The 25,000-nt window shown below is 39.7% G+C and overlaps 1 protein-coding gene across 1 annotated transcript in view; it reads left to right on the plus strand.

The window, feature by feature from the left end:
• The window catches only part of camkvl (CaM kinase-like vesicle-associated, like), a 33,898-nt gene that overhangs the window by 2,077 nt on the left and 6,821 nt on the right, over positions 1 to 25,000 (plus strand). The window contains exons 2-4 of the mRNA XM_062427439.1: positions 22,991 to 23,097; positions 24,378 to 24,509; positions 24,854 to 24,928. Of these exons, the coding sequence (XP_062283423.1) occupies positions 22,991 to 23,097; positions 24,378 to 24,509; positions 24,854 to 24,928 (314 nt within the window). The remainder of the gene's footprint in view (positions 1 to 22,990; positions 23,098 to 24,377; positions 24,510 to 24,853; positions 24,929 to 25,000) is intronic.

Below are 25,000 nucleotides of genomic sequence, written 5' to 3' on the forward strand. Positions count from 1 at the left end.
ACATGATACAAGTCAACTCACCTGTTAATCAGGGGTTTTCCTCATGTTTGTCCAGACTGAACAGAGCTAAATTTGGACCACTTGGCTGTCCTGGCTCACCATTTCTTTGAGTTCAGCAAAAAAGGGGCAAAAACTGGACTGGAATCTGTGCCAGCACAGCTAGGACACAGATCAAAATCTGACATAAAGGTACGAATGAATATATACACAATATACACATAATAATTGAGTGTAATCCTGACTACTGTTGTAATGATGAAGAAAAATAGAAGGACACATGAAATTATAGCTGAAGTATCAATGCTGTTATTATAGCAGTCACTTATTGCTCACTAGATATATTTGTCATAGGGATTTATTATTTGCTCTGTCTTCACCAGCCCTTGCCATAACCCCTTACATAACACCCCAAGCTGTTGTAATGATGGATCCAACATGCCACTGCTTTATCACTCCTTCAACTGTGGCTCCCCATCCAATCATAACGATGGCTGCCAAAGCCACTAACCCTCATCTTCCTCTGAATAGAGATACAGCTAATGCAGGCTAAGGACAGCTGCAGTACTTTTTAATTGAAAACAATTATGGACAGGACTTTTCACCACAAGGAACGGTTAGTGTAGAGGGAGACTGATACAGGCAATTAAACATACTTGGAAAATAAGGTAGATTTAAAATGTTTTCTTCATTGGACCATTGGGAAACCACTAAGTTTCCAGTGTCTCCACTTTCTCAACTTTAGGTGAATGCATGGATGGACTGGAGAGATAAATATATAGTCTTTTGCAATGCTGCTTCAACAAGCAAAGCCAGAAATTAGGAAGTTTCTGGGCTGCAGAGAGTTCAGCAGCTGAAATCATCTGCCCGCTGCACGGCAAGAAGACGAGGAGATAGGGAAGAAGAAAAAGAGGTCAGAACTGATCCGGATTTATTGGCTCAGCTGGTCATAAAGGAAGCTTAAATTCTCACATTGCATTATGCAAGCCAAGATCTCTGCAAGCTACAGGTGAAAGATGACTGCTCTGCGGACGCAGTTTCTCTGAGTCTCTTTCTCATCTTCCTCCTCCCTCCCCTTTCTCTCTGTGTATTTCTCTATCTCTCAGGATGGATGAGTTTAATACTGAGGTGGCTAGAAACAAAGGCTAGATTTCCTCACTGAGGTGCATTGTTTATTCTGTCTGACTTGAGGAATAAAAATCAAGCCTCACCTCCTCATCCTCCTCTAAACCTGCCACATCTTTCCATACCCTTCGGGCTTTGCCTTTTCTTTACATCCCCTCCCTCTTGTCTTTGCTCTCTTTTGCTCTCCCCTCACTCTGTTCCATTATGTCGGCACCCCATTGATTGCTTGAATGCATCTGGCCATCTATTAGAGGCAAGTAAAAACTGAAAGGTATTAACGCTAAAATATATGCTCATTCACTCACTTTTAGCCAGATGCTCCTATACACAGTACCAGCCTAGCTGAGGCATCCCAGCCAGGTTTTTTCTGAAAATCTTATCTTTTACAAAAATAACCAAAATAGAGCTATTTGATGAAGCACTGGATAGCTCATTCCTGAAGGACAAACTCATCAAGTTTCCAGCATAGTTTGTGCTCTCATTAAAATGCCCATTTCTACTTAATATACACACAAGTACACACTGACGTGCACTGGTAGTTGAGTTATAGAATATAACAGCCAACACAAATATATTTGATTGATGGATAAGCTGCTCACAAAATTCAGAACCTTCAGAAATATTAACAGGTGGTCTCGATGCTTGCCTTTGAAGTTATGTGGTACTGAGAAATTAGTAAACAAGGGGCAGTGGGGGAGCAGGAGAGTGTAGGGTTGGAGGAGATAACTGTTCCTGTCTACCTCATCGAAAAAAGCAATAGCGAGACAGAAGCGGCAAGAAAAGCATCTAAATAAGAGAAAGCTAGAGCATGCTCTGCCTTTGCTCTGACCTGGTTCCAGTTAATCCACCTACTTTACACGATGAACATTACCTCCACTCTGTATTTATAGAGCCTTTTGTGTGTTTGCGTGTGTAAGCCAGTGTGTGTAAGGATGTGATTTTTTTTAAGTGTGTGTGGCCATGACTGTAGAGTAAATGCAGTTAATGTTAAGGGCAGGGGGTCTGATAGCACTGTTTGAGAAAAAAAAGACTGATGTTTAAACCCCTGACTGTAATAAGATTAAGGTTGAATGTTGAAGTACCATAAGACACAGTTCCTCTAATATCCCCTAAATACTGGCTCCAAAACAGCTACAAATTAAAGTTACTTATGTAGGACATTATTCTTGCTAACTAAACATTGTAAGGTTTACAGAGTTATGCACATAGGCGAATGTGTCCAGAGGTTGGTTAGAGATGTTTGCATGGCTCTTTTATGCTTGAATGTAATATGTTAACATTTGTTTTCATCTTCATTTTGGACCAATAAAGTCCAATATTCACTCTCCTTTAGCTCTGTTTCTGGTCTCTTCCAGCTCCTAAAAAAATCTCTCTCTTGGTTCTCTGTTGCAGTTACTAAATGCTCAGCTATGTTCACCAGCTAGCTAACTGAGCGTGTTTGCCATTTGGTGTTGAGCTGGTATAGTGTATAGTGGCGTTTTCATTCAAAAACAGCTGTCTTCTGCTGCCAATAACAAAGTGAGAGTGAACCAAAACAGCACTTTTGTCTCTCAGAGGAACGGGGCAAGTGATAAAATTTCCTTTTCAGGACCAAAAATATTATCATTATTTGATAACCAGAGACAGCTTTCTCCTCTCCTAAAATGGTAACCCTGTTGAAAATTTTACATGAGCACACCTCCAGCAAGCTCCACAGGTACACTGGATGCTATAAGGTGTCAGCAGTATACCCACACACTGTTTAAAAATAGCGAGGCCCCTGACAGTCCTACACGAAGCTTCACAGTAGAGACCTCTTTGTTGAAATGGTCTCCAGCCTTATGACTCTTATCCAAATCTTCAATCACAGCTCCTTTCTCCTCCTCTTCCCTGCGTCTCCTCTCTTCTCTCTCTCTCTCTCTAGGGAGGGGATTTTGCTTCTATAAGTCTTTTATCACACTGAATATTTCACAAAAGCACTTTTTCTCCCAGCACACAAATATACAGTAAAAATGAAAAAGTTGAGAAAATTCAAAATTTCAAGGCAACTTCAGTAGATTATTGAATTCTGAGCTCTACTCAACTCTTGAAACCATTTTGCCAACTAGCCTTGTGTAACTGCAGACCACGACTTTTACTTTCATACTTTAAGCTGATAATACTTATACTGTACTATACTGTAATGTATAGTACAATTTCCTCCCACACATCTAATGAAAAGCAGCTGCAGCTTTCTCACACAGACAAGCTAACGATGCTGTAATCGTGTTAGCACAGTGTTAGCTTGTGATAAAGATAAAGATAACTTTATTGTCATTGTACAGAACATACAACGAAATTCAGGTGTGCTCAAGACCGGACCGTATTTCAAAAATATATGAATAGAAATAGTTAAGAATAAATAAATCCATCCATCACTCATATACTCTCATCTACACAGCAAACAGACCATACACTCATTCATGCCAGCGTATGCAGTTAAAATGGGATTTTTAAAAAGTGCTCATAGATATTATTGCACACTGTTATAATAAACAAATTATTACACATTTTGTTGTGATGTGTTCTGGGGGTTTGCTTTCAGTTAAGAGTTCATTATGGTGATGGCTTTGGGATAAAATCTGTTCATAAAGCGTGTGGTGCGTGTTCTTACGGACCTGTAGCTTTTCCTGGAGGGCAGCAGTTTATACAGGTGATGGGCAAGGTGGAATTAATGTTTTAAGATGTGTTGTGTCTTATTCAGGCAATGGGAGGTGAAGATGTCATCTAGTGCAGGTAGCTGTTGTCTTATGATGTTCTGTGCAGTTTTTTATGATTCTTTGCAGGGACTTTTTGTCTGCTGCAGAGTTGCTACCATACCACAACAGGATGCTGTGAGTGAGGACACTCTCAATGGAGCAGCAGTAGAATGACATCAGGAGGTTTATCTTCCTGAGCGTTCTCAGGAAGTACAGTCGCCTCTGTGCCTTTTTTTACCAGTGCTGTGGTGTTTACTGTCCATGAGAGGTCCTCTGAGATGTGTGTGCCCAGGAATTTGAAACTGGACACCCTCTCCACCCTCTCCCCATTGATGTGCAGTGGTAAATGGACATCCTGCTTTTTCCTGAAGTCAATTATGAGTTATTTTGTTTTTTTGATGTTCATAGTCAGATTATTTTCTGTGCACCGCACTGTCAGCCCCTGTACCTCCTCTCTGTAGGCCGACTCATCGCCTTTGGTGATCAGCCCCACCACGGTCGTGTCTGCAAATGTAACAATGGTGGTGGTGTTATGGGATGGTACACAGTCGTGAGTGTACAGAGAGTAGAGGAAGGGGCTCAGCACTCAGCCTTGTGGGGCTCCTGTGTTGAGTGTCAGAGTGGAGGAGGAGTGGGGGCCCATCCTGACTGACTGTGGCCAGTTTGTCAAGAAGTCCTTAATCCACAGACAGATGTTGTGCTGTATGCCCAGGATAGACATCTTGGTGAACAGTCTGCTGGGTAGGATAGTATTAAACGCAGAGCTGTAGTGTATCTGAAAGCATGATGTATAATCAGTGTTAGCATGATGTTAAATCAAGACTGTGTTACGTGTAAGTAGACTGTACAGGCCTGGCAGAAAATACACAAGAGTGCTGTGACTCACTCCTGAAGCCGTTCATGGTGTTTATCTGATCCCCCGTTGTCAAATTTTCAGTTATGTAATGTTCTGCATCCCTCCTAACCTATCCTAGCTCATCCTAACAGGTTCTTGGCCTTTGTCAGACTGCAAGGCATTCTGGGGATGCATTCCCTGCAAGGGCAAATAGGACCAACAAACCAGTCACCAAAGTGTCACTCCAAATCAAGTAACATTCGCAGCTGTGGAGGGCGCTTCTAATGAAGGGGAAGGGTGTAAATGGATAGCCAAATTATGGGACAACCTTGCCGCTCTGCCAAAACAAGGAAGCAGCTGTCACCATGGGGATGGATAAACGCCATGTTTGCATGGCTATTATGCTATAACACACTTTATGCAGCCTTATGAGCTGCCTTGTCTTTTCCACTGTCCCTGTGAACCCATAACATCTAAAACCATGAGAATGGCCTTGATCTAAAAATGGTAACTATAATAATACTTGACAAAGTAGAAAGACAGAACTCTTGCATTTGTATGACGTTTCCTCCATTCTCCTGTTGCACATGTACTTCCTGTTTAGATGAACGTAAGCCTGCACCAATGCAGATTAAGGGTTTGATAGTCCACTTACACTCTGCGCTAATTAGATTGGGATGGCCCTTAATATGGTGACACTCCACATGAACGCACAAACGAAAGTGAAGGGGATAGGGTGAAGGGATAGGGGCTGGTTTGGGATTGTTCCTTAGTCTCGCCCATTGGACACTCCTTAGAAAAATGTTTTTGCAGAACATTATTAAATTGACCTTTGACCTTTTAGATATAATTTCAAAACTCCACTATTTCTTCCTATTAGATATTTGTATGAAACGTGGTGATAATTAATGTATGAATTCTTGAATTATAGCCAAAAGCATGTTTTGTGAGGTCACAATGGCATTGATCTTCAAATCAGTTCATCCTTGAGTCCAAGTGGACGTTTGTGTCGAAATAGAAGAAAGTGCCTCAAAGCTTTCCGGAGATATTGCATTCAGGAGAATGGGAAGGACGGATGAAGATGGACTACCTGAGAACATAATGCCTCTGGCCATAAAAATACAGAGAGAAACAGACTTACTGGGAGGTTTATCTGAACTCATGGAATCTGAAGTTCTGTGTGAGCAATTTTAACCCGCAGATGTCTGACCCCCAACCTGGGGGCCTGCAAACCTTTGTGCAAACCTTCTTCATGAACTCACACATCAGAAATTATTTGTGCAAATCTTTTTGTGACAAATACAGATCTCCTCATGAATTCAAAAATTAAATGTATTTGTTCAGATATTTTTTACACATTCAAACATTTGTATTCATTTGATCACAATGTTTTTACACATTCACACATTTGAATGTATTCATACAAAATGTATTCACACATTCAGATATGGTGATACACAGCTATAAAACGTATGACCCTCTTTTGTTTCCATAGACACACTGTTCCAAAATATGCCAGGCACCAGAGCATAACATGTAAAACACAGTCAAAACAAAAAAGGAAACTTAGTTCAAACACAATGCATATTTCATGACTCTAACACCAAACCCATTCAAAACCATTTTCTTTATTCAAGAATACATCTGTCATTTGGAAAGAATCTGTCATTTTCTTAATTAATAAAACATTCACAATTTGAAGTTTACCATTCAGCACAAGATAGCTGACTGGGCACATGTATGCATAAAGCATATGTATGCATAAGGAATATGCAAATTGACTTCTTTGCATCTACCATTAATCAAAGATAATAGATATCTGTATATTATGATGCCTGAGGTGTTATGTGAAACAGAGCAGGTGGACACAAATGCAGGAGACTGCAGGCTGAACAAACTTCTTTATTTAAAGCTCATGCAGGAAAAAGAAAGCTGGCAGATGAGAGCAATGCAGAACAAACAGAGCAGAACAAAAGATTCAACAAAACTAAACTGAAAACAATCACTTAAATACAAACTGAACTAATGAAACAACAAGGAACAGGTGGCAAGACACAGCTTCTAGGCAGGCTAGAAGCTGATTGGCTGGGAAAGACACAGGGAGCAGGGCAGGGCTAATGGGACAGAAGTCACAAAGGGCACACACAGAAAAGCAAACTTCAGCATTGCTGTTGATAAAAACATGAATAAATCAGTCTGTCAAGCAGAGTGGCTTACATATTAAGGCTGCATGAAACAATGTAAATCAAGCTAAAAGACAACTGCAGCTCAAAATAACATAACTAAGTTCACTTGAGCAGAGTCAATATAGAAAACAATAGTATCTCAAGTGATCCTTAAATATAATCTGCAACCTCCCTTCTCTATCTTTCTGGTCTGGTCTTAAACAGATAGAAAAGTCTGAGAGCATCTAGTAGACTGGTGAGGGGACATAGTGCCAGAGCAGCCCTATTCAGGGCATCACACCTGACCAAGAAACCTGAAATAACGTCCCAGAGATATGAAATAATGTAAAAAAATAAATAAATAAAACATTTAAAAAGTACTTTTGTAACAAAGCAGTACTGTATAATTTGAAAAAGTGGACTTCCGTGATACCACAATACAGTGCAAAGAGTACACCAAGAAAGTGAAATTCATAATACAACAAATTAGAATGTTTAGAGAATACATTACACTTAAGGGGTATGTCACCCATTTTAAGAATCCACATGTTATTCCTGTGCCCCGGGACAGATGTCAGTATTTCTGAACGTGCGTCACTCTTCCCCAAACCTAGAAATCAGAAACAACCCTTCAATCGGTACTGTCATGGGGATGTAAAATCTGGGGCTGCTCCATAGACAGTGAGTGAGTCTGTGACTTTGTAAGGTCATTAAATGTTTGTGTGAGCTCTTACACCCAAATTAGTTTTTTATTCTAGTTCAGACCTTTAAGCAATGCTAGAATATAGCTCATATAACATCTTCAAGTCTTTGAAGAGTTCACAAATATTGACTGCACTGTCCTGGGGCATAGGTAGAACATATGTGAATTAGAATACGTAGCATTGCCCAAATGAAAAAGATGCCCATAAATAAACAAAAGTTTGCCATGTGAGGTGTGTGATGTGGCCCAAAACAACTTAACACAAGACTTTTAATACAACCTGAAGCCTGCAAAAGTCAATTTTAACTCAATGTTAAGATTATGTTATGAGTTCCAATGCGAAATCATTCAAAAGAACAGTACCAATGTATCTGCCTTGAAAGATGTTTCTGAGCAAGCAGCATCATCAGTGTTTAAGAAATACAGTATATCAAACAGGAAGGTTTGTAAGATCTTGCAAGACTATGGCTTCTTCTTACAAAACAACAGTACTTTTTCCTTAGAGGAGTAACTTGTGAATGTGTTCAACTGTGCCTGAATTTACATACTTCACAAAAAATATAACTTCTCCTTGCCAATTAACAGTCCTGCTGTGTGATCTAGGAAGGTGTGATTTCAGTGTGGCAGGTGTTTTAAAGGTACATGTACAGTCAATGTGGAAAACAGGGCCAGTGTGCTCCTTTTCTGTGCCGTAGTGGCAGAATAACTTCTTGATTGAGCCAAAATATTTACAAACATGCATCACATATATTAACTGAAATGAAAATGTGCAAGAACGCTCATTAGTTGGTTTATGTCACATTAAAGCTAGCAATTTCAAGTTTTATACACACATACACACACACACACACACACACACACACACACACACACACACACACACACACACACACATACATACACTGCTGATTTTTCTCACAGAAGTGTTCTCACTTTCACTCCTTACATCTGTCATCTACAATGCTTTCTCAGTCTTTCATTCTTCCTTTTCCTTGTCATCTTCATGTCAATCTTATTTTTTCCTCTGAATTTTCCTCTTTGTGTGGCATCAGATCATTCTTCATAGCTCATCTCTCCTTCTTACTAACTCCTCGCTCCTCCTTCTTTCATTTTAACAGTCTCCTACACTCACTTTCTTACATCCCTCTCTTTATGACTATTCCAGGAATGCAGTTGAAATATAAAGGTCTTAAAAGTATTTAGTTGTTTGTAATCAATACTCTCTGGCCTCTGTGCTGTATTCATGCTTCATGTATTTATAATGATAGCCTCCCTATACTGACAAAACTGAAAATAATTGGCTGTCTGGTCAGTTCAGCTACATTGCTATAAATTACTTGTAATATTGTTAATTTCCCTGGTTATTATGTTGACCTAAAGGTCCCACAGCTGTTATTGTACACTGTGTAGTTGTTATGAAATATCGATTGCAAGATTGCCAATGTAGGAAACTGCAGTCCTCTAAAGTGTATATCATCATGTTCTCTCAGACAGTGTAACTTTGACATGTGTTAATTAAGTTGGTGCATCAGGGAAGGAATTTTACTTCCCTATGAATTATGTATGTGGTTTGCAAGATAAGTCTATTTTATAGCCTAAGTATTTTTGTTGAGTTTTAATAATATGCTTTTCGTCTGGGAAATTAGATTCTTCATTTTATCATCATTGTTAGTCAAAGCTTGCTTACCGCCTATGTGTCTTACAATAGCTCTGAGGCACTAATCCAGCTCCAGTGTAAAATCACTTCTCAAATGTCTCCCTAAGCATTTAGAGGCATCTCATACTGAAAACAGGCTTTAATCTGACCACAGTGACTATACTTATATTTCCGTTCTTCTCCTTCCCATTCATTGTGATGACATGCATACAAATCAAATGTTTGATGTTTGGAATACAATGGAGACATTTGGAACAAAGTCCCATTAGAAGAACTGGTTAATATTTCATACACAGCGAGATGCTACACAACACAGCCCAGAATGAACTGGTGCCAACAGTAGCCTCGGGCTAATTACACCAGAGTCTACGCTCACTGTGCACTTACTGAACATGTAAAACTGAAAGGGGGGGGGGGGGCGGGGGGGTTGCCAATTTTAGAGTGATCTCAGACGCACAAAATACCTGCAGTATGCCCATTAAACAGCAATAACATTTTAGGGTTTTTGTTTCTTATGGTTTTTTTATCGAAAGTTTAGTTTTAGTTTAGTTTAGTTTAGTTCGGTCTTCGGTACTTCATGAAGATATGTTTCTAAGATATAAAATCTGCAGAATATTTATTTAGTCATGTGAAACCCTAAACAAAGAGAACCTGTGGCCACAAGTTGAATCTAGCTAGCTAACTAACTAAGGAATATAATGAATATAAGAGTACAGAGTAAAAACAGGGTTTAAAAATTCTGCGAAATGACATGCAGGCTGTTTTTTCAAAGGGTGTTTATATTGTAAACCCTCTTATTTCCAAAATAGGTATGTTAATGCGTTGTTACCTACATAATTTTGTGAGATCAGGCCCAGAATAGTTTTTGTTATCAGTTTAACACAATGTTCAAAGCTGTTATATCATTTTGTGGGTCCTCTCACCATGAATTGAAATTAAACTCGTCACACTACTTGCGTTAGTTTTAGCAACAGATGGAATTTGACCATGGCTCTCTGGATGAAGGGTTTAGAAACTGGAATCATGAGGAGCAACCATGAGTGAATCAATAGAGCAAAACGGTGGTTAAAAAAGTAATTTTCTGACCTGTCTTTGCTTGTGTATGTGTGTGTAGGGAGGCACCATCTGTGTGCGATTACGTGTGTATGCTGACATGCCCAAACTGGATCATGCCCAACAGCCATTATTCCACCATTCTCTCCTTTCTTACAGTTCCTTCTCTATCTCTATTTTCTGCCTTTATGATCTTATTTGTCCCTTCTCTTAACCTTCCCTCTCACTGTCTCTCCCACTCTAACTTCCCCATGAGACCAAACGACCTAATTTACTTCTTAAGACTTGTGCCTGAGCAGATTTGTTCACATTAAAGACACACAAACACACATACATTCAGAGGTGCTGGTGCACTGTGCAGATGTAATAAGATTTTAGATATCAATGTGCATATTATGAATTAAATGATAGCTGTAAAATACTTGAATTTCACAGTGTGGTGTTTGCTGAGGCTCTTTCTGCCTGACACTCTGTAGTCTGTGTGCAGAAGCAGATGTTCCAACATCTACAGTAATTAGATGTGACTACTACTCTCAGCATTTCTATAAGTGCATGTGTTTATGATGGTACAGCTGTGTCCTTGTTCCCTGTGATGTTTCCCTTTTTTAGAGTAGAAGCATGTATGTGTGCGTGCATGCACAGTCATGTGTATGTATGTGTGAGGCAGGAGCCTTCAGGGTTCTGATCACTGCAGATGTGACACGGTAAAACATCGACCACCTCCAACAAACTGACAGAGGAGTGCAGGAAGAATATGATAAACAGCCAAATTATGCTGATAGAAAAAACAGCAGAAATGTATTTGAGGTCGCCCCAGATTAAACAGACTAAACTTCGAAAACTCAATCATCAGTCAGCCTTGTAAGGATGTGCATCTCCATCACTGAGGCAGATGCAATTACGCATCTTGATGCATTGCCAACGATCCGACACATTAAAGATACATATGAAGCAACTATCAATTCAATACAATATGATTCACTCTATTGCAATGCAGTGCAGTTTGTCACAATTTGATTCAACACAATGCAAAAGAATGATGCGATCCAATTCAATAGGATATACAGACAGTTTGATTTTATTTCGTAGACTAGGCACACAGCTTATGATAAATGTTAAACAGTGCCAGTGTTTTTCTTGTCCCTTGTTCTATTTGATCTTTTAAAAAAACATGGACCTTTCACAAACATTTCCTTTGTAGTGTTGTGTTCTCTGTCTCCAGTTTACATGCATATGCTCCGGGACCTAAACAATTACTATCAAAATAGTTTAATAATTCACTTACTCCAACATGTGGAACAACACATTTTTCACACACTTTTTCAATCAGGGAAATTGCGTCATGATTCTTCCCATCCCTACAGGTTTGTGTTCAAACTCAATCTGCAGGTAATTCATTTCTTGTATATGGGTCCCCAAAGGTGAATTAGTGACTGCTGTCAAGTATACAATTGAGAACATATTAAGCCAAAATTGTTTATGCTATTCCATTTTACTTGGAATTCATTTAGGCAGGTCAATTGAAATTAGCTGGGAGAATTTGATTCTAAATTTTGACATTTTCATTGGAAAAATGGTTACTGAAATAAAGGTAAGCTGACATCTACATTCACAGGCACGTGCTGTGCAACAGGTAGGGGTGAAAAACACTGAGTACCAAAGCACCTGATGATCTGTGCTGTGCCACATATCTGAAGAAGTAGACTCACCAGGATGCAGCTCTCCTCCTGTCCTCGTTTTTTTCTTTTGTTGCAGTCGTTGGAGCGGTTCAGGCTCACGACATGTTTACCTGTTGAAGTTTCCAAGTATGCAGACAATAAGGATCTCTCCACACCTATAGGAGAGAGACAGGTTTATGTTGAAAGACAAGCAAGAATAAACTAAAATAATATGCACCATCAGGTACATTTATTTAGAGCTAAGTTTCTGTCAGATGGCTTTCATTTAACTGAAACTGGTTACCAGTGAAATATAGAATTGATTTTAATATTTTTTTTGTTTTGTTTTTAAAGCTTTTAATGGTTTGGCACTAGCCAACATTTCTGATCTCCTCAGTGCATACATCCTGGCTGGGGAGAAATGGTGCTATAAGGTTGTATGTCAAGAGTGTTGGGAAGTGTGAAAGCTTGTGTCTTCGTATTAGATTGTGTGTTCATTCTATATGCATCTTTCCATGTTTCAATCTACTTTATTTATGTGTGCATGTATACGTGTACGTGTATAAGTGTTTGCATGCAAACTGAGATGTGGATTGAGCCTCTCAGTCTGTGTTTTTGGAGAGGCACTCTGCGTGGCATGTCTAAAGGCCATGTTTGGCCACAAAAGGAATGAATTAATGCTGTCGTGATCAATGGAAATACACCTACTCGCATTCATGTGTGCAGGAACACGCGCACACACACACACACACAAACACACACACACACACATACACACACACACACTAATGGATGTTGGCAAGGAAGGTTTCACAGATTAATTTATTCTCCCGAGAGGGCAAACCTAACATTGAGACCAGTGGCTAAGCACATGTGCATTTATACGTGTGCAAGTGTGTGAGTAGTTGTGAATGTGTGTGTAGGTTGATCATGGGTAGGTGCATTAGTGGGTTTGTATGTGTTTGATGGAGTGTGTGAACAGAGGTGTGTGTGTTTGAGAGAGACTGTTCTCTCTTCATGTAAGTACCTCTCGATCATCCAAAAGTGCATTAAGTGTAACCAAAAGTGCCCCCTAACACACACACGCACACACACAAATTAAGTTGTTTGGTCAAAGTAGTATCGGCTCATGGCCCTGAGGTATGTTACATTTTAAGTCACTGATACATTGTGTGTTTCCTTAGTATGTGTAAGCGTGTTTCTGCACTCACACTTGACTCTTCAACCCTGTACTGAAGATTTCTCTGGAGGAAACCACTTAACAGAGGATGTAGTTTTTTTCCACCGACCTCCCAGTCACAAACACACATGCATAATACACACACACACTGATAGGTAGGCACAGTTGTTGGCTTTCCATATTTCTTCTTCTAAGTATCAGTGGCACCCTCTGAATTTTTTTTATAGTGATCTCTTCCCTCTTCTCTCTGTCCTTTTGTCTAATCTCACATGTCTGCCAAAAGCATTTATGTTGCATTCTGTGAGGTATGTGTGTCTGTGTGTGTGCTGGAGCCAACAGGAGCAGTGCTACATGGTCGTGTCTGCCTGGCATGGCAATTTTTTCTGCACTACAAACTCTTCGCATGAAGTCTATTTTTCCCCAACCTGCATGCATGAGTGAAGCTTACTTTTTTTTCAACTTGTGAATGTTGTATAAATACAATAAAGAGATATAAGAAATACCAATTTTCCTCACAGATACAACATCATGATAAAGAGGATGCATTGCGATACAGTAATAAGAATGAAGAGAAAATATCTGATAGTACTGTATACAATGGTTTGATTTTTCTTTGTCCTGTGTTTTGCCAATTTGTTACAACTGCAAATTGAATGCAGCAACAACATAACAACACAGCATGTAATGCATATGTCACTCGGCACATCACTGAGCAGTTTCCACACTAATGCAGACAAATCCGAAGATTCCACTAAACCTTTTATTATCCACACACCAAAAATAATACAAGGTTGTACAAATGTAAGCTTTGTTATTTTGTCACATGAACCCACAGTATAAATGTTCTCAGTGATACATTTGTGATTTCAGATGGCTGCATGAGTGCAAAACATTGATTTGTGGTTGTCCAAGGATAATGGTACTTTGTGGGTTGTTGCATTCCTCCAGATCCTCGATCGATCAGTCATTTTTATGTGTACTTTTGTCTTACAGAATAAACAGAATCTGAGATACTGACTGACTAAGATATCATAGAGAAAACTGGAGGCAACAGCAGGGTGGCTCTTAATATTTCTTGTAAGCAGACAATGGCTATGTTGATGTAAGGTTGACAAATCAACAATTACACATGAGAATTTTCAAAAAGCTGTCTTCTCCTATCCGTCCAAGGCCGACAATTGAAAATCAGCAAAACCCACACGGCAGAGCATTTTAAAAAGCTTAGTGGGGATAGAAGGCCAAAATCAAGATAAGCGTTTGTGTTTTCAGTTTAATCCACATTATTGTGAAAATTATCAAAACAAAGTACAAAAAAAAGCCACAAAAAAACAGGCTGTTGCCAAAGACAACACAGAGCTGGGAAGAACAGCAGGCTTTTTTTTATTTATGAATATTTTTACAGTTCGTCTCTTATAAGAGAGAAACACTCTAAATGTGTAAATGTACCTCCATGTTTTATGCAATAGATTTGTATAATATATTTATGATTGTGTTCCCTCTGTCCTCAGTTATAATCCTTAACTCACCTCTCTATCACTCTCTCTTGTGCTGGATGTCACGTGGAGCTCTGATTTTCTATTTTGATTTTTGCTCAACTTGGAAAGGAGGCACTCATTCCTGCCTTAGTGGCTGATTTTATACATAATGAGACCCATCCACACAGTCTTACATTTAGCCACGCATATTCACACACTATCCATCATTCAGTCTGTGCATTGTATACATACACTGTGTGTGTGTGCGTGCATGCGTGCGTGCGTGCGTGCGTGCGTGCGTGCGTGCGTGCATGCGTGTGTGTGTGTAACTCCAGGTCTTGCCTCAGGCTGGTGTCAGAAAGAGCATACCTGTCAGCCTGATATTGCATCATTCCACATAAGCTGCAGACACAAACGCGCACACACACTTTTGTCAAGTAAAAAAAAAAGTACTCTGTGGCCCTTCTCCCTGAAGACACACTTACCGTGCAAGACCTGCACAGATCCACTCTCCTAATGAGGGGACAGGAAACAGACGACAGGCAGTGGAGGAAGAGAGAGAAGGAAGAGGATAAAATGTGAGGAAGGAAGTATTTCTGACAGAGTGGTGTGAGGTTAAGAAACAGATGAATACTATCATTCAGAATATGGCAATATATTAATGTGCTGCATGCGTGTGAGGATTGTGAGCTACATGAATTTGGTGGGTTCTATGTCATTTGGAAATGCGTTTCTCCCTCCTCTCTCTGGGCACATATGATGAATTTTCATTACAGAGTTTCCTTATTAAGCCTGTTTCTGGCTGTGTGTATGCCTTGCAGTCACACACACACACTCGCACACACTTTCACTGTCTCGCCCTTACACGCACAAACACACCGCTCGCACGCACAGGCCTCAGATGAGAGCAGTCCTGTGAGCATTAAGGGAATTAGTGTTTATAACAAGCTTGTATAAGACCCCATACTGGGAACTTGGAGGAAGAAGTATACGTAATGTGCATAGATGCACCAAAACACACACAACGTAGTCATTATGTTACCCACATATGATGCATAACTCATAATCCTGTAAGTTTTGCATATGCCTGTATCCGTGTATTTAAAATTATAATATATTCCCTCCTTCTTGTTCTCATACCCTCTATTATACTTTATTTTAATAAGCACACTAATGCGGATAATTGGCCCTTCATTGGCTTCACCTCTTCATGTCTCTCAGTTTTTCTCTCAAGTGTGCTCTGGATGTCCTCACAAGTCTCTTATTTGCCCCACTTTCACACCACAGCATCCTGATAAGGCCTGGGACCAACCTCAGGCTGCTGTGTGCTCCACTCAATATCGAACATACACTCGTCATCTCAGGCAATGAGCTCAGTAGGAGCTTACTGGACTGATTTCTGTTTATTGCCATTATATTCATACAGGAAAACACTTGGTGGCCATAATTATATTAATGGCAAAATAAAAGTGCTTTCAGCTGTGTCTAGAATATTCATTGTGTTATGATTTCCTAATTACACCCACTGCAATTCTTATATAAGGTTATGAAACTAATGAAATTTCCTCTGAAGAATTTGTAACCCTAAGCTCTAAAGACGCTGGATAAAAAGTCAATTTTGACTATGTTTTTTTCTCCATGCTTAGTCAAGTAAATCATGGAAGGTCTTGGGGATTGATCAATAAGGAACAGGCTGCAACTGTCATGTCTTGTTATGCACAGGTGAAGGCACACACACTGATTTGCACACAAGAAATACAAATGATTATCAAGGTGAGAGCAAAAGTCATTATTGCTAATCTTATTACAGTTTTTTTTATTATTCCTGAGACATATTCTTCTAGATCATGCTCCATTTCCCCAAACTCTAAACACAAATGCATAACTGCACACTCATCCTCACAAACTTCCATGTCAAAACCAAACCAAAAATCTTGTAATTTTACATCTAAACCAAATTTTGCTTTCAGACATCACACAAAAGCCATCAAATGCATATACTCTACAAAAAAGCCATTACACACTGGTGAGATCAATTCAAATAATGGAGCTTATGGTTTTCCACCAGAACAACCTCCTTACATGATAAATACAATATAAAGACACAACACAAGTATGCATTTTTAAACATTTTAATTCCTCAATGTAGTGTATTAAAATGGTTTGAAATTGAGCAAAAAAAAAGTCAATGTACTGTAAAAATATGCAACTGATAAATAACATTGAATACAGAATAATTTCCATGTATTTATCAATATAAACCAATGGGGGGGGGGGGGTAACTTTGTACATAAGGAAAGAAATGACATTTATTCTGCCTCAGGTCTTTGTGGATCCATTGTTCCAAAACAAGCAAAATGAACCATGGCCCTTTTATCTATCTATCTATCTCTCCTGAGGCCCTGATTTGTGTGTGAACAATTTTAAATCGTGTTTCCACCTTGGGAAATTTGTGTTAATTAGATTCCCGCTGTGATGACTTGATATCGAATGGCAGTGCTTTCTAAATGAGCACGAGTGAAGACAGGCAAATGGTATTTATAGTTTTAGGTCTGTCTTTTAGTAAATGGCGTCATGGCTTAAGATGTTTAGTAAAAAGGCCCAGATATAGTGTGTAAGTCATTAATAAATATTTTTTATTCTGCCTCAGGTCTTTGTGGATACACTGTTCCAAAATAAAGGGAACTGACCCATGGCCCTTTTATCTATCTATCCTGATGTTCTTATTGGTGTGTGAACAATTTTAAATCTTAGTGTTTCCACCTGGGGAATTGTGTGTTAATTGGGCTCCCGCTGTGATGACTTTAGTTAATGATACCGAATGTTCTTTCTAAACAAGCACATGAGTGAAAACAGGGGAATGGTGTTTATAGTTTTGGGAAATGGTCTGTCTTTTGGTAGATGGCGTCATGTTTTGAGATGTTTAGTTAAGAGGCCCAGTTATTGAGAAAAACTGTAAATGTGGGAAACCTAATGGTAATGGTGGGATTAGTCTAATGAGAGCTTTTGGGGCGCTTCTGGTATACTGTAGCTGTATTCAGCATTTAAAAGTGCCTCTTAAACGTATTCATTTCACTTGCTCACACATACACATGCACACATGGGGGCCAGTGTAGTAGGATTAGCAGTTGTAAAGTGCAGGAATGGCAAACATGTCCACACTCTTCCTCGTTGTTATTCCCATTAGTGTAACAGACAGAACATTGGGGGTTGCCACATCAGTCGTAACCCCTGATGTTCTTCTCTCCTGCCTCAGTGAGGGATTGCCATGATGAAACCGTCAGGACTGGAGCTCTACTAAACATGGATGGGCCGGGGCAAAACGATGAGATGAAAGCCACGCAGAGGCAGGGAGAGGTGCAGGAGCAGGAATGAAAATAGAAAGGAAAGAATGCGTGGAAGGCAGGGAAAGACAAAGAGGCTTTTAAGTGAAATGATCCCGCTGTTCGGTTGAAGGGATAAACATCCTTTAGAATCACACACCTGTGTCCATGTTGTCGTGATAGAGGCGGAGTGACAAGTCAAACACTAATGAGGGACCAGACATATTCAGTGTGCTTCTCTGTCACGTAAGGCCAGTCATAGTGGAGGTCACACAGATGTTTGTGTACGTGTGTATGTGTGTAACTCAGGTGCTTGGTGTTCACACAAAGTCTGTGAGGCCTGTCATCTCTTGTTCACACAGGCAGAAGTAACCTGAGGTCCACCACAGACCCTCTGCTGTTCTGACTCCTCCCTGGAAACAAACATTGACATATTTATAGATACAATTTATTAACGCACACTCACACACTCCTTGATGCTGTTTATGTTATACCACAAATCTTGTGTATCCTCTTAACAGAGCCAATGCGACATCATTTAATCACATTGTGCGGATATCAGGATTTCTATCGCTGTGATGCTGACAATGTGCAATGTTGGTGATTTTCAAGCTTTGTTGAATCTGTCTGACAGAGACTGACAACATAAAGAATCTACAAAAGCAGTTCCACACAGCAGTCAGTGAAATATTTACATAACAAACTGTATATTCACAATTCGCTTTCTGTAATGGAGGCACATCAAAAGACAAACTTGTCATGGCTGCTTGATACAAAGAACATAGCATTACTGTAAAAGACTGCTTTTCTTCAGTATGTATATTGTAGTAGAGATGAGCTGCAAAATGCACCATTATGCCTAACAGATAAGGTATGAAGGTTTTCTTTCCTTTTTTATTTCCGGAGTTAGACTGATGGGCTGAATAGGACAGGATGGTTAAAGAAGTGAGTGCCAGTAAATAGCAGTTTTTCTTAGAATAACCTTGACACTGTGAACCTCTGAAACACTTACCCTCTAAGCTGATAAAAAGATACCGTATGCTGTTCAATTCATTTTTGAGCTTTGCTGCAGCCTAAGCTCAACACTTGTGAACAAGCACACAGACACACTCAGACACAGAGATGTGCACAAGCAACTTGATTTAAAATGGTGAAGATAAAGTGTGATGTCTCGGATAGCGCAGTGTGCCTTCCCACCTGAGTCTGTGCGTGCCTGTGTGTGTTAATGGGTGTATGTTTCAAAGACATAATCCTTATCATGAATGTGCACCTCACCATTCAATTCTCAATCATTCGTTTTTTTTCATCATGTCGCAGTGGCCAGTTGACAGACACTCAGTAGAAGTGTGCACACAATTCGGTTTTTGAGCATCCACAATGTCACAAACCAGGCACACTCAAAAATTCTGACTAATTTTGTAACATCGAAGTCCCTCAATGCCTTAAATTTTAAATGAGATGACAAAATGCAGAAAGCTCCTTTGGTCGTCCTCTTCAAGAATCTAAGCACGTAACCTATTTTTCAACAGTATACCATTAAATAAATGCTAGATTTAAGCTTAGTAAACATAAACGTGACCTATTTTTGATCTCCGTATTAAAATTTGAAATCCATAATGGACCCACTTGAAAAAACACCTCAAGGGATTTGTCCTGAAAAGACACTCTGTGATCAGGTTTGTCAAGACATACCTGTCTGATTCACAATGCAAATGCTGTCTGACTTCATCATTTCAGAAAATAATATATTTGCATAATCACATTACAGTCTCACTATATCAACAATGAGATGAAACCGCTAAGCAAACATGACACTGGATGCTCAATCTTCTTTGCATGCTTTTAAATGTGCACAGTGAGCAACAGGGACTACAGAATTTATTTTAATGTGTGTGTGATCATCTCTGCCATTACAGATGTCAAAGTGCCCAGATCACAGTGCCTATAGTTTCATTAAAGCAGCACCTGCTGCTGGGAGGTCACTCGTGGTATAACTAAGGGAAATGTCAGACTGTACTTCAATGCTTTTGTTTCATCTCAGATATTGCGCTACCTGCTCCAATCTAGCACTCATGTTTAGGTTGCGTGCTCTGAATTTGTTTTACAAAGACGTTTCCCTATCAGTGTGTCTTCAAATGTTTTCTGACTTTGGGGATAGCCCTTTGTTTCCCTCATAAATATGAGTCACTCAACACATTATCACACATAACTTGTTAACACACACACACATACACACATACAAGTATTTACCTGTGCAAACATTCACACGCACATAGTTGTGAAGCTGTGAGGTTGAGAGGTGCTCAAACTGCCTCTGCAGTTTTGTGTTTTACACTTTGTACTGCCCTTGTGTACACTATTTTTTCTATCCACCTTTTCACTTAGTCACAGTGTACCTTTTCTCGTTTTTGCCTTTCTGTTCCCATTGTTTCTCACCTCTTTCCTCATCTTCCATCTTTTCCACTCCTCCCTACTCATCTCCTTTCTTCTCATATCCTCCCATATCGCCTCCTACTCTCCATCAACTTCAAGGATCATACTGACTCAGTATTCTGCAGGTATGGTGTTGTGTTATGGCATATGAGTTTCTAGCTCATCAAACAATCAGAACTGGCACAAACATACAGTATACCTAAAAGAAAGGACAAACCAGACTGACTTGCACCCAGAAAATACCTGCATCTTAAATGCACACCGTTAACTGCTATACTTTATGAAGCCTACCGATTCTTAAGCCTCTAGGGAATTAATATTTGACATTGAAAAGAGAAGCGTGTGCCTATAAGTTTTGACTAACTTTAAAACATTGCTGACTGGAGAAACAGGAGGAAAAGTCTGCAAAAAAATTGACTTTCCCTGATTTTGTAATGGTGCCCAGTAGCTCCAACACATCTCCAAATTTCTTCCCAGGTCAGTGAGGATGTTTTGAAAATCAGTTGCAGACAGTGTTGAGCTTTGAAACATCAGCAGTGGAGATTTGGGAATTTGGAGGCAGCAAAACAGAATCATGAAGTGTATCTTTGAAGTCAGAGACAATACAATGGCCAGCAGAGACAGATCAAAAACAGAAAAAACACAATGCTCAAAATTTACCATTTAAAATCATATCTATTAACCCTTATTGACAAAAGACATTCAGCTGGGACACTCTATTTCCACAATTATGGATATGATCCATTCACATCAAGCCAATATCACCTTCATCATCCTGGACCTTATCATGGGAATTTTGTTGTGCTTACATAATCTTTTGGCGAAACTCTGCCTTTTCAATCCGCCACTAAATTCCCCACGGTCTGAGTGGGGATATTACTCCCACACAAGGACGCACATATGGACACACGCGTTCATAGACCATTCTACACAAATTTGTATCTGTACATGTGACATATCCACATCAACCTTTTGCACTTGCTCAGACCAACCCATTTATACATTCACATATACACATACACAGAAAGTATATCCCAGTGCTCTGGATTAGGGATACAGATTAAAGATTAGGGCCAGCACTGGGATTACAAAGTACTCTCCAGCCCCGCCTCCACCATAGATCAGAAGCACCTCTGGCCCTATCATCTGTAGTAGTGATGCTATACACACACACACACACACATAATATCCTGACGTGCCACTAGGGGGCCACTAACATTATTCAGACACTGACAGGAGTCAGCACACATAAACACACACTTGAGAAAACTTGAGAGAAAAGTATGTGAGTGAGGATTTCACATCAGTGATATTTGTTCCTTAATCCTAAATTGGCAAGATGTCATTATCTCTGAGGATTTTCATTTTCTTTCTGTTCTTAGTCCTCACATCATATTGTCTTATTATCAGCTCCTTTGTTTCTCTGTCTCTCTCTGTCTCTCTCCCTCGCTTACACATGCAACACAATGCTGAAGTCACACCATTACTGGCTGACTCTAGGATCACTCGCATTAATCAGAGCTCCCTCTCGAATGTCTCATTCCCTCCTATCACATAATTTCCCATCTTGGTCAATTCCATGGTGTGTTCCTGAGCCCCACAGAGACAGAAGATAAACTAATGGTACAAATCCGGACTAAGGGAAAGTCAAAGAGAAACACTAGAAAAGATTTTTCCAACAGGACTGGGTTAAGTTGGGTATTTAGGAGTGGAGAAGAACCTTGAGAATACAAGGCTAAAGCTTCCAGGGAATGTGTCTCCTACAGTAGATGAAGTGTTAAAGGATGTGGGTGAGGATAGCCTGAGGACTGGTGAGATGATATATCGATTGCTGATTCACTATCTAGATCCATGATATTCTACCTGGGCGTTTGGGACCTCCTGTGGGGTCACATACTATTTTAAGGTGGACATGATAAGATAATTAAAGAAGAAGAATGTGATTGTGAGATGCATGATGCAAACAGTGAGAGTTGGTATGAGGTGAATACAGAAATTAAAAGTAATTCTGAGGGATGTTCACAACAAGTTTAAAAGGTCATGAACTACTGAGCTAGATCAAATCCAAACTTACACACACACACACACACACACACACACACACACACACACACACACACACACACACACACTTGTGCGCACACAGACTTCAAACAAAAATCTAATTTTCCTGTCATTAAAACCCAGTGCTGTCAGTGTTACCCGGATCTCCAGTGATTGCTGAAGAAGCCAGCTGCTTTGGGGACACAGGGACACTGCCCTTTTTAAATAAAGTTTAACTTGAACTTGACAGACGTTGCACAGAATCTACAGACTTTAGCAGTGTGGAGAGAAGCTTAGTGGGTAGCTTAGTATCTCTTGACAAGGCTGGCACGCAACCAGGCTGCCAGAAGCGTTAGTAACCAGATCCGTTCAGAAATTGACTTGTCTGTGTTTCTCCCATGTACTGTATATTTTAAAGACTAATTGTAACGACACTCTTTAACTTCAGCCACAGGAGGCTTTCATAATGTTTCGTCAGTACCTCTGCTCTTATTTAACATGTTTGTCCATGCTTGTATGCAATCCCTTTATCTGTCTGTTACCTAAAGGTGTCATCAAAATTATTCCTTCTTTACTTCCCTCCTTTGTAGTGCAGTGATTGAAATTTCTTTGTCTTTATTTGGTAGGTGAATGCCGTCATGCCATTTGGGTGCCTTGCCCTGCGAGATGGGCGGAATTATGATAGCATATCTGATGTCACAGACAAATATGAGATTGGACAGATCCTCCGAGCGTAAGTACCATAAAGCTTTATGATGGGTTCTCTGTTGGCTCTTTTTACTTCTCTCCCATGTAGAGTTTATGGGTACATTCCACTATTCCCAAATGGTCTTTATTCCCACAAATTATTTCAAAATTGAATTGGATCTCTGCGGATTTGGTTTGGCGCATCACACTATTTCACTGAAGGAATGACAGAAGGAAAAAGCATGAGGCTAGTGTGTAACAGACTTAAGAAGCACATTTTTTAAAGTATAGCCAACCAATTATCTGTATATTTTTGATCACATAGTCCACGAAACACACTGTTGGAAGTCTTTAAGTTCTTCTGCTGAAATATTATGTGTCTTTAAAAAATGTCTTAAACATATTTTCCAAAGAGCTGTGAAAATAACTCACGCTACTTGATTGACCGAATACTGACTGTTTTCTTCTGCTGAACACCTCTCCTTGACACATTGAAAGCACACACAGACACACATACACATACACACACACACACACACACACACACACACACACACACACACACACACACACACACACACACGCACACACACCAATCAGTGTAAGAGGCCATATGGTAACATCAGCATCTGGCCTAAGAGATTTCTGCTCATCTTTTATATAACACAAACACACACACACACACACACACACACAAACACACACACACACACACACACACACACACAAACACACGTGTTTATGAGGAAGATGAAGGTGTCAAGGCCATGATAAAGAAAAATGTGTGTTTATTAATCTGTGTTTCATCTTCTACTCTAGTGTGCATAAATCCAATTTAGTAGTAATATGTTCATGTAATGATTTTCAGTAAAAAATAAAATAAAGCAAGGGCACCACTAAATTTTCTCAGATAGTATTTATTGGGCATGAAAGATTTAAGTGAAAAGTTGTAGTTTAATTTTGCATCATACAGCTTGTAAAAATCTATTTGGGTCAAATATTGTATGCCCCTAAAACTCAAACCCAGACTGTGCCCAGCTGTTGGCAGCAATAGACCCATTTCTGGTTTGTTATTTATGGCCCTTTTATTTTTATTCCAAACATTTTCTCACTGTTTTTCACCAAAACAGCCAATGTACTGTCCCTCCTCAATCTGAATATTATTCTATTTGTTTCTTGGAACATAATCTCATATGTGATCACCAATGTCCACATGCCTTCTTCTGTGCTCTCATTCTGAACACTTAAGCCAGATCTTTCCTCTTTCTTCCAACATTACATTTACCTCTTTTGCCTTTCTCGTCTGTCCTCTTTCTTCTTGCGTAGGAAGGAGTTCTGCGAGCTGTGCCTGGCAAAGGACAGACAAACAGACAAGGTGTTTGTCTGCAAGAAATTCCTCAAGAAAGACGGCAGGAAAGTCCGCAAGGCTGCCAAGAACGAAATCATGATCCTGAAATTGTACGCAGTCATTCTGTGGACAGATGGATGTATGATTGAGGAGTGGAGAGTGACAGAGAGAGAGATAGAGAATAGGATAATGCTTTGTTATTTTTAATCTCTGTTCTTATTCACAGTCACACAATTCATACAATAAATCTTGCTGCTGTGACAATGTATGCTCAGATGTTTCTAACTTCTGCTTTGCGATGTTTTTGAAGTATCTACCCAGCTAAAGAGATTCACGCCCACACTATCTTGTTTTTGTCCATTCAAAGCCCAGAGAATGGTTTGCACCATTCAACTGCATGCAAGAACCTTCATTGTAGTACGGTTACAGTGTATGACGCCTTTTGCTGTTTCAGGGTCAACCACCCCAACATCCTTCAGCTGATAGATACATTCGAGACCCGGAAAGAATATTTCATCATCCAGGAACTGTGAGTGTGTCTTTTTACTGTTTCACTACATATCTTTCCTGTGTAAGCATTCCCGTTTACTTAAGTATGTGT

The sequence above is a fragment of the Scomber scombrus genome, chromosome 10 (assembly GCF_963691925.1).
Source record: "Scomber scombrus chromosome 10, fScoSco1.1, whole genome shotgun sequence".
Taxonomy (NCBI): Eukaryota; Metazoa; Chordata; class Actinopteri; order Scombriformes; family Scombridae; genus Scomber; species Scomber scombrus.